This window comes from Acomys minous (assembly GCF_964271855.1).
Source record: "Acomys minous genome assembly, chromosome: 16".
Lineage (NCBI taxonomy): Eukaryota > Metazoa > Chordata > Mammalia > Rodentia > Muridae > Acomys > Acomys minous.
In genome coordinates this window covers 13,630,680-13,646,396 of record NC_140498.1, presented here as the reverse complement: position 1 = coordinate 13,646,396, position 15,717 = coordinate 13,630,680, and the positions used below count along the sequence as shown (strand labels likewise).

The 15,717-nt window shown below is 49.8% G+C and overlaps 1 protein-coding gene and 1 long non-coding RNA gene across 4 annotated transcripts; one reads left to right on the top strand and one right to left on the bottom strand.

Moving 5' to 3' along the window:
• The first annotated feature begins 109 nt into the window (after window positions 1-109).
• On the top strand, window positions 110-1,795 carry LOC311585938. The gene is made up of 3 exons (XR_014775390.1): window positions 110-216; window positions 451-652; window positions 1,361-1,795. It is a non-coding gene; the product is annotated as an uncharacterized lncRNA (long non-coding RNA).
• A 2,820-nt stretch (window positions 1,796-4,615) lies between these two features.
• LOC311585687 (fatty acid hydroxylase domain-containing protein 2-like) lies at window positions 4,616-14,738 on the bottom strand. 3 transcript variants are annotated; one of them, XM_084761168.1, is made up of 9 exons: window positions 14,560-14,738; window positions 14,357-14,460; window positions 12,523-12,644; window positions 9,832-10,037; window positions 9,332-9,437; window positions 8,906-9,072; window positions 7,432-7,620; window positions 5,912-6,024; window positions 4,616-4,789 (listed from the first exon to the last, which is right to left on the bottom strand). In XM_084761168.1, the coding sequence occupies exons 1-8, from the start codon at window positions 14,628-14,630 to the stop codon at window positions 6,015-6,017; spliced, it is 975 nt and encodes a 324-aa protein (XP_084617294.1). In that variant the 5' UTR covers window positions 14,631-14,738; the 3' UTR covers window positions 4,616-4,789; window positions 5,912-6,014. The 3 variants fall into 3 exon arrangements, with proteins under 3 accessions (XP_084617294.1, XP_084617295.1, XP_084617296.1); XM_084761169.1 differs by having other exon boundaries at window positions 5,912-6,021; XM_084761170.1 differs by having other exon boundaries at window positions 14,357-14,450.
• Window positions 14,739-15,717: the final 979 nt, after the last annotated feature.

The following is a 15,717-nucleotide window of genomic DNA, read 5'->3' as shown; positions in this document are numbered from 1 at the left end:
AGTGTACAGAATCTAGGCTGGGGGAGGGAAGAGGATTGCCCCAACTCCAGCAAACTGGTCTAGCAACATTGCTGCCCAGATCTGCATAGGAAAGGCTTTTCCCAGCTCTGTGTGTCATCAGTCCTCATGGCAAAGGGTTCTTCAGCACCCAGTGTGTCCTCTTCAGCACTCAGTGTGTCCTGTAGTCCACTTCTTCATCATCACAATTACAGTCAGGTATGGTGGGGGTACAGAACTGTAATCCCAGGTCTTGAGGGGTGGAGGCAGGAAGATCAGGGGTTCAAAGTCAGCCTGGGCTATTTGAACCCTGTCTCAAAGAGAGTCCGCTGACCAGCATGGGATGGTGGTTCTTACACATTCTCCAAAAACATTTGTTGGAGGTTGGTCTGATGTATTTTGGTGCTAATTACTGTTTGCTGTCTCTGTGTTCCACCTTGTACCTTGCCTAAGAGGATGCCAAACAAAAGGCCATCACAGCTCTGGCTTTGAGGCCAACCTGGTCTGCAAAGCGAATCCAGGACTGCCAAGATAACACTGAGAAACTCTGTCCGAAAAAACTTTAGAAGGAGAAGAAGAAGAAGAAGAAGAAGAAGAAGAAGAAGAAGAAGAAGAAGAAGAAGAAGAAGACTGCCATAGGTCAGGTGGAAGAGAAGTAAGTATCCAGCGAGGATAGAGATCTGGCCCTGCTGATGATAAGTAGCAAGTATTTGGGATTATGGATGGGAGGTAGCTTGATAGAAATTATTAGAGGCAGATGGCTTGGCATTATGGTAGGTTTCCCATACCTGCCCTACTGTGGGAAATTGTTTATGGGGTTAATATCTGCCCTGCCCCAGGTTAACTAAGGCTATTTTATTTATTTATTTATTTATTTTTTATTTTTTGTTTTTTTTCTAAGGCTATTTTAAAATACAACAGTTGTCTGTGTCTTGACTGATTGCTAGCTGGTTAGAGAATACCACCCTAATAATAATTATAAGCTTTGTAATAAACATTATTAGGCCATAGTGCTAGATTGACCACAGCATTCTCTAAATAGAAGCCATAGAAGGCACCAAGACCAAATTGCAACCCCCCTCCCCCTCCAGTGAGCACCTGGGCTCACTTCAGCTAATGAATGTTGGCTTTCTTTCTTAACAATTAGACTTTATTACACAACCCAGCTATCCTATGCAAGAGGGAAAAAGGTTAAAGGGAAACAGGAGTAAACCTTCCGGTATCTGTTCCACGGGACAGATCCCTAGGTGTCTCTGGCCTGCATGCTGGTCCAGCCTGTACTCTGGTCATCTCCCGATCCAGGTGCTCGGGCTCTGAATGTTGCAGCCTTTTTGGGACCTCTCTGCTTGCTGTCTCTCTCTAGGGCGCAGAGGCCGGTCTCCCCCCAGGAATCCTCCTCCCATCGGTGTTTGATGTTCACTTAGAAACAGAATCGCCTGGCTGGAGTCTCGATTCCATTTCCTGAATTCAGGACCCAGGATGGTTCTTCCCAGTCTTCAACAGTGTCCACCTCAGTGAGGTATCGATGGTGTTTCCAAGCAGCTGAGCCTGAGGCAAGACACACGTAGACTGCCTTCACATGGGCTATTGTCTACACTCTTTCCACAAATGAATATGACAGGCATGTGATGGCGCAGGACCGAGAGGCACTACTTTCTCTCAGGCTGGTAACCTGAGCAGTGTGTGGGTTCTGCTGGTCCATTCCCAGAGGCCTGAATCTTCACGTCAGCCCTCAGCCCTGTCCACTCTACCCAGCATCAAAAGACGAAAGGCCCTTTTCATGGCCAGTGAAGGTACACACGTCCATCAGGGCGCTGGAGCCTCGCTCTCTCATCTCCCTGCCTTCTGACTAGATTTCCTCAGACCAATCAGATTTGTTCCTGTGCATGGGTGCATGGGTGCTTGGTGCATGAGCATGCCTGCACAAGCACACATGTGTCAGATGCCAGCCTTGTGTGCTGTTCTTCAGGAGCTGTCCATTTTGTCCTTTGAGACAGTCTCTAACTGGGACCTGAAGCTCACTGATGAGGCCATGTATGCTAGGTCTCTGACTATGTTTGCCTCCTGGAGCTGGGATTATGAGTACAGTATGGTGCTGCACACATGAGATCCCAGCACGGGCAGGCAGATCACTGTGAGTTCAGGGCAGGCCTGGTCTACAAAACAGGTCCAGAACAGTCAGGGCTACACAGAGAAACCCTGTCTCAAAAAACCAAAACAAACAGACAAAAACCAAGTACATGCTGTGGTACCCAGCTTTCCATCCCTTCTGGGGATTGAACGCAGGTCCTTGTGTACATGGCGAGTGTTTTATTGAGCAAACCATCGCCGTAGCCCTGAGAGGCTGCTCACACCAGAAGAGCCTATTGAAAGGTGATTCATTTTCTTTTTTCTCTGACCTTTCCATTCTTGGGAAAACAGATAAAAGAAAAAAAGAAAAAGAAAAACAAGAGGAGGAAGAGAAGAAAGAAGAGGAAAAGAAGAAGAAGAAGAAGAAGAAGAAGAAGAAGAAGAAGAAGAAGAAGAAGAAGAAGAAGATGAAGAAGAAGAAACCGACAAAATCAACCACTGAAAATGAGGAAAAAATTCAGAACCCACCTAATCCATAGAAAGTGCGGTTTTTTCCCCCTCCTTAAAATTTTTCTTCTGTTCTGTTTTTGGAAATAATATATTCTTAAAAGTGGCCTTATTGTGGAGCAGGAACCTGAACTAATGCCCAAATGCCCGTTTTCCTTGAGTCTCCACCTGACTGGGAGCACCCTGGGCTTGGACTCACTAGAATTTTCATCAGGACTGAGTTGCATGGACAGGACCTCCTGCCTGGAGGCCAGAGAGTAGGGGCAGCTCTGTCAGAGCTGTGCCCAGGACACCCCTGCTGTTGCATCCTCTGAAGCTGATGTCCTGTGTCTGCACTCTGCCCTTGTTCTGCTTGCTGTTCTGCTGCCACTGTCCTTGTTCTGCTTGCTGGCGCCTCACCAGGCCCTACACGGGCCTGTAGGGTTCGACTAATAATCGGGAGGAAGGTCACCTGTTGAAAATGCAAGACACAAAGAAGGACAGCAAGTCTGATTGATCAAACTCTCAAACTTTATTAGTCAGGCAGCAACTTTTATAAGTCAGAAGGCAGGGAAGCATGTTGCTATAGCAACCCAGCTGCAGGATTTTCTCAAAACACAGGGAATCCAGGCCAGGTCATAATGTCCTGCCACACAGGGTATCTGGCTCCATCCTTATCTAGTCTATCTGCTAAACCATAACAGGGTTGCTCCATCTCTATCTCTCTGTAGTCTAACTGCTGTCTCACAAAAGGTTCAGAAATTTCTGGTGAAAGGCATAGACTTAAAAGTACAGATTTGGACAAGAAGGCTGATCACTGGCCATATGGCCTATCATACCCAACTAGGAACACCCAGCCTTTGGAAGACCAAGGCCAAGTTTGCTTCAGACCCGTGTAAACAGAGTGGGTCTTGTCTGGTCCACCCTTGTCCTCAGCCAGTGTGTCTCCCCAAGCCCTGAACAAGGGGAGAACACCCACGGACAGCCTCAGCTTAGATCTGTGTCTGACCTTAAAGACCTTTGACCTCAAGGAGGTTTGTATCTCAAGGTGGAGAAAGGGGCCATTCTCCAAGGGTTTGGTGTAGGCTGCCCATCTTAATACCCTCACCCCCTACAGGCCCTCTCTGCCACCCTGCCTGGGATCACGGGGTGACAGGAACCCAGGGCTGAGGGATTCTGCCTTTGGTCAGGCCCGAGGCAGGAAGGTATATGTGGACAAGGAGTATACCTGACTTCTCTTCTTGAGCCACCGACTGCCCAGGCTGCCCTGTGAGAGCCAGAGGAGCAGATAGAGGCTCCTGTGATCAGGAGCTGGGGAGGGTGATGGTCTGAGTACACAGACTGGGGAGACTGCATGCTCACCCCACATGGGACCACAGGGAGGGCGTGGTCTTTTTGCTCAGTTACTGAGACTTGTGTGGCTCTTGTCATAATCACTGAGTTCCTCTGTTGTCCCAAAGGCTGGGACTAGGACACAGCATCCCAGGCTGGCAGGAGCTTGCTTTCTGTCTCTGGACACCTTGATTTGACTCATGCCCTGCCCCACGTGGTCCTCCCAGGGCTGAGTATGTGGGAATCCTGTGTCAGTTCCAGGACTCAGTTGTGTCCAAGGATATGGGAGCAGGCTGTGCTGGTGGATTGAAGGCTTCTCCTGAGTCTGGTATCTGCCCCATGGTGCACCCTTTCCAATAGTGGGCTCCTTCTCCTTCCTTTCCTGTCCCCTTTCCTGTCCCTGCTCAGCCCTATGCTGTATATCCCGCAGCACAGAACACCAGGGCTTGGAGGCCCAGTGTCAGGGAAGGTGGTTCCTGTCTAGACTATCCAGGCTAGGTTTGCCATCCTCTCCCAGACCCTCCCAGGCCATCTGAGGGAGGAAGGCCCTTTGTGGTGGGAAGACGAGGCTATCATCTCAACACAGGCTGAGGAGGGGTGGAGTGTGTGTGTGTGTGTGTGTGTGTGTGTGTGTGTGTGTGTGTGTGTATGTGTGTGTGTGTGTGTGTATGTATGTGTGTGTGTGTGTGTGTGTGTGTGTGTGTGTGTGTGTGTGTCTTCCATTTGTATCTTTTATGACATCTTAGGGGTTGACATTGCAGTGTAGTTTACATCTTCACCTTCTGAAGACACTTGAATTTAGGACGGATGTATCTGTGACAAGTATGCCAGGAGTGGCTGGGGCCACCAGAGCAAGCCGCTTCCCCATCACCATCTTCCCATGGGATCCAAGACCTGAGACAGCCTGCCAAACGGAACTACCTTCATCCTCTGGCTGTGCCCACAAGGGGCAGACTGTGATTTGCCCTCTGAGCCTCAGAGTGAATTGGCTACACATGAGAAGGCTGCCTGGCCCTGCTCCAGCCTGCACCCCAGGTTCAGACAGAGGTGGTGAGCCCATGTCAAGCTGTTAAATGTTTCTGTTCTGTAGCTCTTTCCCGCTCTCTTTTGATGACATTTACAAAAGAAAGCAAGCTGCTTGGAAGGCCTGGAAGTGAGGATAGGGCATGATGTCAAGGCTAGTGTGTGTGTATGGGGGAGTACTAGAGCCTTGGACACCCTGGCCACCTGGGTGGGACCCCAGAGTATCTCTCTTGTTAAAGGGCCCCTGGTTCTCCTCAGCCCCACTCTCTCCTCCAGCCATGGTGATGGCAGGGGCAGAAAAGAACTCTCTGCCCAGTTCTCACAGGAAAGGAAAACTCGGCGTGGGCTTTGCAGAGAAGGTTCCACCTTAACGCTCGTACCTTGTCTTTACCATGTGCTAGGATATCACATTCAACAGGACAGACAATGTAAAATACTTGAATGAGCTTGTACCATACATTAATATTATTGAGAGTGTCTGCTTCCCAGGCTGAAGTGATTCATTCATTATTCTGGTCCTGCTCTAGTCCTTTGTAATTGGTGGTAATTATTACACTTTTCTTTTTAATACAAAAAATGTATAAAAATAAAAACTTGAAAAGGCAAAACACCGGCTGGACTCCCATCTGGGACACTGCTGTTGGGTGTGAGAGAGGAGGCTGGTGTGTGTCCCCAGATGGGGGAGCCCACGCTTTGCATGTGGATGACTAACGCAGTCTTTGAGAGGAGGCTGCTCTGGCTCCTCTGCAGCCGTGTCAGGCAGGGCCCATGGTGCTGCTAGTGCATCCAGTGCTGGGCAGCCTGGACCCTCTTGGCCCTGCATCCTGGGAAGCTGGGGAAAGGGTGGAGTTGGGTTTCCATTGCCCAGGATACATATGAGCATTCCCTGTGCACTGTTGACTGTCCTCTAAGACCAGACCAGAGTTTCTTACTGTCAGATGGGTGGGTGATCACTGCCACCAGTGGCCTATATTCTGTAGGTGACCAGGAGAGCCAGACCTACCACAGTAACATTCATTAGGAGTGGCTGTGTCTGCTGGCTTCTCAGTTGTGTGGCCTTAGATCCCTAGTGTTGTGCAGTCAGGGGTGAGGTCGAGGGCACAACATCAAAATCTGCTGTGTTAGATGGAGATTTTATTTCCATGCTTCTTTGCAATGTTTTTGTGGAGACATTAAAGCCCTACTGATGTTGGGTCTCTGGGATAAGCCTTGTTTGTTGACAGTCCCTCACAGAGTCCATTTTTCTGACCCTCTCTCCCTGCCCTTTTTCATGACACTGCAGAGAGCATTTCTCCAAATTCTCATGGGAGGAAGGGAATGGCTGGCCTGCAGTGATGGTGGGGGTGGGGAAGTGGGTTGGTGCTTGAAGGAATCTAAGGGCACAAGGTCAGAGGAGGCTGGGACTGCAAGGTGCCCTGTTTCCAGTGGGCCCAGTCTTCTGTGGCTTCTGTGTTATAGGATGAATCCTGCTCTGTAGTTGGTTTTACACAGCTGGTCATGCACCCTTTGAGGTTTTGCCTTTGTGTAGGATGCTCTGGGCTGGGCCTACACCATGAGCAGCTGGACTACAGGGCTGTGCTATTTCACTTGAGCTACAGGATGGTTGCCCTGACCAACCTGGAACTGAAAGTGTACAATCAGCACAGTTGTGATAGAACTTAGCAAATGGTGACTGTGGCAGCCTTCCAGAGCCAACCTCGGTACCAAGGTCTTAGGATCTCAGGGTACTAAGCATGTGCTGCCACAGTGGTGTCCTGGTAAAACTTTCCTGCGGTAGCCTACGGCTTCAGTGTTCCTGGGCCTGTTTGCCACTGATTTCCCATGTGAAGGAAGAAGGGCCTGCCTGCTCTTACTCCATGCCTCCCGGGGCTCATTGTTGCAGGGAGAAGACTATGGTTTGGGTTTAGAGAGCAACTGACCTGAGTCCCCCTCAACATGAGCAGCCCCTGGAGCTCAGCCCTAGTGTGCACTCAGGCTAAGGCACAGGAGCTGGCGAGCCTGTCAATTGAGAAGCTCCTGTGGGCTGTCCTAGCTCCTTCTGAGGGACTTGTGTTGTGGAGGGCAAAAGTAACCCAGGGTTTCTTGGAGGAAAGCAGGGAGTACATCTAGCATGTCCACACCTCTGACCTGTGATTACCTCAGGTTCCCTGGCTTTAGGTGTGAGAAAAGTTTTTGGAGCCAGAAATGCCCCAGTCCCACTGCCACCACATTCTCTATCCCACCGAGGCCACAGGGGAGCTGTGTGGGGATTGGAAGAGAGGACTAGGGGATTCTCCCAGGCTCTCTGTGACTTTTCTCCCCTGCCCGGGCTTCAGAAAATTAGCTAGTTACTTTTCCCTAAGTGAGTTCCTAGGTCTAAGTGACATGTGAAGTAGTTTGGGGGAAGCCCTGATGCTATCACGGCCTTGTCCTGGCAGGAAGCCTGCCTTCCCTCCACCCTAATGGGACAGCCCTTAGAGTATGGTGGTCAAAGGAGGCCAGCTGCTGAGGGTGGCATGGCCCCAGGCAGTTACCACATCTTACTTCTGAGGGAACAGCCCAGATGGTCCAAGGAGACTCTCTATTTTCTTTGGAGGATCAGGAATGCTCTCTGAGAGTGGGGTGAAGCCCAGCAGGATGACATGTCTCTCATAGGCCTTGCTCTGCTTAAACATGACGTCAGTTCCGTGTAGGTGGTCCAGCAACCCCAGCACGCCATAGCACTGGTTGAACCTGAAGGAGGAAAGAGTATTGCCCAGATAACACTGGTGGGAAGCTGTTGGTCTCCCAGCCCTCCTCTCTCCTATGTAACTCCACCATGCTGTGCAAACACATCAACAGAGCCTGGAATATTCCCTTGAATGGTTCTCTTTGTGGGTTGTTTAAGAGGCTTTTTTCTTTGTTGTTGTTTTTCCTTCTTGGTTTTTTGAGACAGGGTTTCCCTCTGTACTGTATCCTTGGCTGTCCCATACTCACCCTGATGACCGGGCTGGCCTCAAACTCACAGAAATCTGCTTTCCTTGGCCTCCCAAGTGCTGGGATTATAGGCATGTGGGACCACACTTGGCCCCAGAGTTTTTGTTGTTACTGTTTCTAAAAAAGTTTCACTGAACTGAACTCATGTGTAGCTGGCTTTGAACTGGTGCCAATGCTCCTGCCTCAACTTCCCCAATGCTGATATTTTAAGTCCACCTTGTTCTTCACGCACCTGGAGTCCACCTCTTTTGTTACTGGGGATATGGTATGCACAAGATCAGCCTGATAGTCATGTGGCTGCTGAGCTCTCACTGTGTAGTCCAGGCTGACCTGGAACTCTCTTCACTGTAGACCAGGCTAATCTCACACTGAGTCCTGGAATTAAAGGCCTGCTAGCATGCCCAGCTGTAGCAATCCCCTTTCCACACTGCTGAACCATCTCTGGGCCCTACCTACTCCATCATACTGTGTTCTGGAGTGCAGAAGTTAGAACTTCATGCAGACCAAGGCATGTCCAGGTAGGCTGAGGGGCGCCCTGCATCAGAACAGCTTGGAAGACATTAGGAGGCAGATCCCTGTGACAGGCTCCACAGGGACTTTGACTGGTCTGTTTGGAGGGGACCCATGAATAACTGTTCTAAGTGTGTCTGATGACAAAGGAATAGAATGGGATGAGGCCGGTCATGTTGTTGAGCCTTAATCCCACAGTTTGGAGTTTGAGGCTAGCTTGGTGTACATAAGTTCCAGGACAGCCAGGGGTACATAGAGAAAAGTTGTCACAAAACAAAGAATAAAGCCCACAGTGCTTAAGTGTGCCAACTTTTTCTGCACATGGTTTCTGAGGAGATGACTCAAGGGTTACAAGTTTCAGCAGTCCTAGAACCCAAATTAAAATTTCCAGCTGCAGGAAGGACATAGTGCCAGAAAAAAAAGAAGATCAAAGTGGCCTTGTCTACTCAGCATCTTTCCCAGCTGGTTCCCACAGTCAGATGGAGGCTTCACTGCCCCATGAAGCACTTGAGCAAGGGTGCAGTTGGCTTACTTGAGATGGTGGTAGTCATGGAACTCAGGTGAAGGCAGGAAGGGCAAGTGGTACCCACAGTGGGAGATAGTGGTGACGATGAGAGCCAGGGACAACCAGACAGTGATGGAGGACAAATGAGAGCCCATTGCTAGAGGACCCACCATAACTGGCAACATGTTGGAAGCCTGCAAAGGAAAGGATGATTCAGAAGATGGAGGGACCCAGCTGGGTGTTCACTCTGCCCTTCATGGCGGTAATTGGGACATGCTGACTTAGCTTCAGCTTCCTCTGCAAGAGAGTCAGTTTGTAAAAGATAGTTGGAAAAAATAAGATGATGTACACTAGGCACCTGTTACATCAAGCCCTGGCAGAGTTGGTTGTGAGGAGAAAGCAGAGCATGGAACCAGCAGCCTCCACTACTGTACTTCAGAGTCGGTTACTTACCACGTGTTCTATAGGGTGGGCATAGATTGAGACCACACCAATGGGTGCTGTCCACTCATGATGTTTCTTGTGTATTTTCTTATAGAACGTGGGGTGGTGAAGGAGCCTGGAAAGATAATTCATAAATAGTAACTGCCAACGCCCACTTCCCTCCATCCCAAGCAGATCATCAGAAAGTCAAGGTGGGAACGTGGTCCCCATCTGAGGAACAGGCATCTGTAGTCTGCGGATGATAAGTCTGGGTTCCGTTGTCTCCAACCCCAGCAGAGAAGTAAACTGAGACCCAGAAAGGAATAACAGGAGCTAGAAGGGGGCTGACCCACTCTCCCATGCAAATAGGGAAACCATTTCTTCCCTGGGCATCATGTCAAGTTGGAGAATCAGTTGTGTCTCTGGTGCTTGTTGGTAGGGCCTGAGAATAGAGACCACAGCTCAGTGGCCTCTTGTGACCAGGGAGTTGTCCCAGGAGGAGGTCATAAACATGCAAGGAAGGAGCTCACCGGTGTGAGTAGTAGAACAAGATTTCCTCCACAAGGGTGAAAAAGGCCATCTCCATGAGGAACCAGTGGAAGGTGGGCAGTTCTTGAGAGAAAAGGTCTCCCCTCCACTTCAGGAAAGGGTAGGAGATGGCCAGCATGGGGAGAGAGACCATGGTCTGGTTGAAAATAACGGTGCGGATAGCCTGACGCAGCTTCACAGGGTCTACCTGCCAGGACACAGAAGGAACAGGGAGAGGGACATGAGAAGTAGGTCTCTACCTCACCTGCTCAGGGTGGGCTTCTTGAAGTGAACGAGGTCTCCCCAGTCTGGGGCTGGCCAGGGTGAACAGTGCAGTCCTTCTTGTCATGGCAGATCTCCCCCAGAGCATAGGTTCTGTGGGCTAGGAATAGTCAGTGGTGAGTTCTGGCTCACACAACACCCTGTCCTCTACAGGGACAAAGAAGCAAATCCCAGTTAAACACAGGAACGGATAAGCAGCGATGGTCACTCAACCATCTTGATGAAGGATTCCAGAAGAGTCTTTGTGACTGAAAGCAGGCTGGCCTTCTGTAGCCTTACAAAGAGGACAACACATCTGCATGGATGGGAGCGGCAGGGGCAGGCCCCCAACCTCCTTCAGCTCCCTCAGCTTGGGGCCAATCCAGTGAGTCTGAGCAGATGAGGATGGAAGCTTTGGATTCTGAACCTTAGAGCTGGCAGCCTCCACCTAGTGCCCTCATGGCTACTGGGTACCTGCTGGGAAGACATGGCCTGAGAATTAGGGCACTGGTGTGATCTACAGGAACAGGAAGGAGGAAGCAGCCTAATGGGGAAGAGACTGGAAACAGTAGTCCTCCAGTGTCTCAAACTTGGAACAGGTCAGGAGAAAGTTATAGCTTGTAGAGTATTTCAATGGATGAATCTGAAATGGTGTGTGGATAAGTCTCACATACTTGTCCCACATTTCTTATATTCATCTGTCTAAATCTTCCTTACTATGAAATTCATGGAAAGACAGCCAAGATCAAGGACAGAGCCTGTATATACCACGCTGAGAGGCTGCATAGATGCATCTGAGACAAGACAGACAGCTCAGAGAGACAGCCAGACTGCAGAGATGACTCAGTCAGAGAGCTCTGCCTCAAGGGGGAACAAATGGGTGGCAGTGTGTACCTGTGTTAAGTGGGCCAAGGGATGGTTTTGATTTTGGTTTTTGAAACAGTCTTGGGGACTGGAGAGATGACTCAGTGGTTAAGAGCACTGGCTGGTTTTCCAGAGGCTCCTGAATGCACGTGGTAGGTCACAACAGTGAATCTGACATCCTCTTCTGGACTCTGTGGGTGCGACTGCATGTATGTTAAACACGGACACACATGCAGGAAAAACACCCATACACATAAAGGAAGTAATTGAAACAGTCTCCTGTAGCCCTTCTGAATGATCCTCCTGCCTCCGTCTCAGATGCTGAAAGTCCAGGTGTTTGCTGCCACAGCCAGGCAAAGATTGTGTGATAATCTTTAGAGATGGAACAGTTAGAGCATTTATGTGATAATGTAAAGAGAAATGAGCCAGGTTGAGAGAAAGTCAGAATGTTAGGAAAGAGGGAAGAATGCTGAAGCCATTTCCTGGAGCCAAAAGGACAGGAACCAGGAGAGGTGACAGTCACAGCCCAGGACAGAGCGTGAGACCCAGAGCCATGGGAGCTGGAGTTAGGGGGTCCTGGCTTTCATTTCCTCAGTGTGGTGGAGGCCAGGCTAGGAAGGAGCTGCTGAGAGAGGAGAGGTGTGCAGAGGCAAGGAGGAGGAGGGAGGGTGGCTTGAGGTTAGGCCTGGACCCAAGGAATGGCAGCAGCCAACAGCTCCCACTGCAGTCAGCTCAGGGATCCTGCTAAAGTCAGCACCTCCTCCAGCTATTGAGGGAAGACATGGTCCAAGGTCCTTCCTGTGGCCTCAGGCAGTACTTTGGAGCTGAGAAGCCCCAGGATGGGCTGGGATGTGGCTGGGTGGATAGAGTGTTCTTGGAGTTCTTGGAGTTGTGCTGCAGCCATGTCTGTGACAGGCTGAGGCAGTCCTTTCTCCTCCTGGTATGTTGAGCACAGTGTCACGGGGCAGCCTGGGGTGGGAATCAGCTGACCAGCACTTTGGTCTAGATTGGCTATGGGTTGAGTGGCCTTTCAATTTCTCTCTTACTTTATGTTTTCATTGTTGAAGTGTGTGTGAGTGTGTGTGTGTATGTGTGTGAGTGTGTGTGTGTGTGTGTGTGTGTGTGTGTGTGTGTGTGTGTGTGTAGGTGCCTTTTGCCCTGGTGTGTATCTGGGGTCAGAGTAAATGGTGTTGGTTCTCTTCTTCCCCTGTGTAGGGTCCAGGGACCAGACTCAGGTCTTCAGGCTTGGCAGCCATGCCCTTACTTGCTGAACCATCTCACTGACAGAGTGTCCGGTAGCCTAAGCTACCTTCAAACTTCCTGTGTAGCCAAGGATGACCTTGAATTTCTAATCCTCCTGACTCTATTTCCTGAATGCTTAGATTATAGCTGTGTAGCCCCACATGTGCCTTAGTAATGGCACCCAGGGCTTCTTTTGAGCTAAACAAGCACTGTATGAACCAAGGATACCCAGCACCTTCTGGATTCAGGTCACTTCATGGGTAAGATTTGGCTTGCCTGACTTTAGACCCTGCATTCCCAGCAGGAAGAGCTGCAATGCCACTTACCGGTTCATTCTTGCCAAGTTGGATGCGGTAGCGGGAGATGGAGGTGGGCTTCCCTGTTGTGTCCACCAGCAGCAGAAGGCCATTGAAAACCCAGAAGCACAGCCCAGGGACGAGGCCAGCACCTGAGGCAGAGAGCAGAGCAACTTAGAGCATCCCAGGGACACAGTGGCTCACCAGGAAGTGAATGAACAAGTGCAGGGCTCTATCCCATGACTGGGGCCTCATTGCTCCTGTGCTAGCCTCTGTCTGTCTCCCTCTCCCATCCACAGTGTGTGTGTGTGTGTGTGTGTGTGTGTGTGTGTGTGTGTGTGTGTGTGTGTGTCACTCTGCATATTCCTGCCTCGCTATGTAGACTAGGCTGCCTTGAACTGTCAATAGATTCTCCCCTGCCTCTCACTCTCTGCCTCTCAAATGCTGTGATTAAGGTAGGATTAAAGCACAGCTGAGGTTTTGGGTGTGAGTTTTGTTGTTTTTTAGTGTTTTGTTTTGAGACAGGCTGGTTTGAAACCCCCATATAATCCAGACAGACCACAAACTCACAGCAATCCCCTTGCCTCAGCCACCTCCTGGGATAACAGGTGTGGCTGCTGTATCCTCTCAGCACACATACTGATGACACTTCTGGTCCCCTCACAAGTCTTCCTATTAGGATGAGGATCTGACCACCTGGTCTATTACTCCCAGGGACTCATACTCCACAAAATATTTCAGAAAATGCTGATCAAGGTCAGGAGTCTCAGAAGTTCAACGGCCATCCTCAGCAACATAACTCCTTCTTGGACCTCCGGGGAAACATGAAAAACTATGCCTAGAAGAGGAAAAACAGAGCCTGCATATAAGGATGGCTTAGTGGGTAAGCCTGGTGACCTGAGTGCCAACCCACGAACCATGTCAAAGTGCAAAGGGCAGTAACTGCAGGATGGTCTGCTGATCCATCCACATAGTGTGGCATGTGCCTGTCCCCACCCACATCACAACACGATAATAGATAAATATTAAAAAGAAAACCCTGACCAAAACACACTTCACATCCCACTTCTCATGTCTTTAATCTCCTACCTACAGCAGTCATCCAAGGGACACCGCAGTGTTATCTTATGGCACTGTAGCTCCTCCTAGACTGGAGACCCTGGGGAACAAGGACACCGTTTCCCTGACCTCTGTCTCTGTCTTCTTCCTCTAGTCCTTTCCTGCCACATCAAACAGTGTCTGGGGTAGCAGGACACAGGAAGGACCTGGGCAGTGTGGGAGGACCACTGTTAGAGCCATTCTGCCAGACACTTGGATAGACTCTGAGGTGGAAAAGGAGACAAAGCAAGCAGACACAGGCTTGTGTGGAGAAATGCTGACACAGAGCCTGGCATGGTGGTACATGGCTTTAATCCCAGCACTTGGGAGGCAGAGGCAGGTGGATTGATGTGAGTTTGAGGCCAGCTTGGTCTACAAAGTGATTTCAGGACTGCCATGGCTATACAGTGAAACCCTGTCTTGAACCCCCTCCCAAAAAAAAGAGCAGCAGGTGAAGGCTTTTGCACCCAAGCTTGACAGCCTAAGTCCAACCCCCAGGCCCACATTCCGGAAGAAGAGGACCCACTTCAGCAAGGTGTCCTCTGACCTCCACATGCATGCTATGGCGAGCTCATGCCCCCTTCACATGCACATGGAGTCAATCTACTACTACTACTACTAGTAATAATAATAATAATAATAATAATAATAATAATAATAATAATAATACCAGCAGCAGCAACAACAAAATGGTGATGATGATGATGAGTAGTGTAGGAAAAGAACAAATGTGGAGCCCCACACAGCCCTCTGTCAGGAATCTCACCTATAAGGAACAGGATCCACTCATTGCCTTCAAATGTAGACAGCAGTTTCTCCCACTGGGTCTGCCAAAAGTGGCCGGAAGCACCCCAAAATGTCTGAAGATGCCTTGGAAGGAAAACCATTCAAGTTTCTGGCAGAAGGCTGGGAAGCCAGCTCTTTCTTGCTGTGCCTCTCACCCCTAAGTTCTGAAGGGAGCACACTCACCATGTGACCGAGTTCCAGAAGGCCCCAAGCAAGAGCAGCCCAGAGCCCAGGATGAGAGCTGTCCTCCTCATGGAGCCCCAGATGTGTCCCTCCTGCAGGAGCTGGGAGTGTCAGGCCTGTCAGGTTCCTGCTGGGAGCAGGCTGCTGACCTACCCCACAGCTGTGGAAGGCCCTTCCCTTCCAAAGGTTACTGGCTGTGTACAGAGTCTAGGCTGGGGGAGGGAAGAGGATTGCTCCATCTCCAGCAAACCTGTTGAGTGACATTGCTGCCCAGTTCTGGATAGGAAAGGCTTTCCCCAGCTCTGTGTGTCATCAGACCTCATGGCAAAGGGTTCTTCAGCACCCAGTGTGTCCTCTTCAGCACTCAGTGTGTCCTGTTGTCCCCTTCTTAATCATCACAGTTACAGTCAGGTATGGTGGGGGTACAGAACTGTAATCCCAGGTCTTGAGAGGTGGAGGCAGGAAGATCAGGGGTTCAAAGTCAGCCTGGGCTATTTGAACCCTGTCTCAAAGAGAGTCTGCTGACCAGCACGGGATGGTGGTTCTTACACATTCTCCAAAACAGTTGTTGGAGCTTGGTCTGGTGTACTTTGGTGCTAGTTACTGCTTGTTCTCTGTATGTGTCTACTTGTACCTTGCCTAAGAGGTTTGCCACCTAAAAGGGCATCACACCTGTGAGTTCAAGGCCAACCCACTCTACAAAGTGTGTCCAAGACTGCCAAGATAATACAGAAAAACTCTGTTTCAAAAAACGAAACAATAACAAAAACAAAAGCTGGGCATGGTGGCACAAGCCTCTAATTCCAGCACTCTATAGGCAGAGGCAGGCATATCTTGGTGAGTCCCAGGCCAGCCTGGTCTACAAAGAGAGTTCCAGGACAGCCAGGGCTATTACACAGAGAATCCTTGTCTCAAAAACAAAACAAAACAAAACAACAAAAACAAAAAAAAAAAAAAAAAAAAAAAAGGAAAAAAAGAAGCCACAGCCTACTAATCGGGTTAGGTGGAGGAAAAGCACATGCTGGCACAGAGGAGATTTGACTCAAATGATGATAAATAGCAAGTATTTGGGAGTATGGATGGGAGGTATCTTGATAGAAATTATTAGAAGCACATGGAATGGGATTGGAGCAGGTTTCCCATACGAGCCCCACTGTG

Bases quoted from the DNA above. Each gene is read 5' to 3' on its own strand.
- LOC311585687 (XM_084761168.1), bottom strand. From the start codon at position 14,630: ATGAGGAGGACAGCTCTCATCCTGGGCTCTGGGCTGCTCTTGCTTGGG. The intron at 12,645-14,356 runs GTGAGATTCCTG...TCTCTGCCTCAG, and splicing joins GTGGATCCTGTTCCTTATAG to GTGCTGGCCTCGTCCCTGGG. The intron at 9,073-9,331 runs GTAAGTAACCGA...TTTCCTTTGCAG, and splicing joins CCCACCCTATAGAACACGTG to GCTTCCAACATGTTGCCAGT.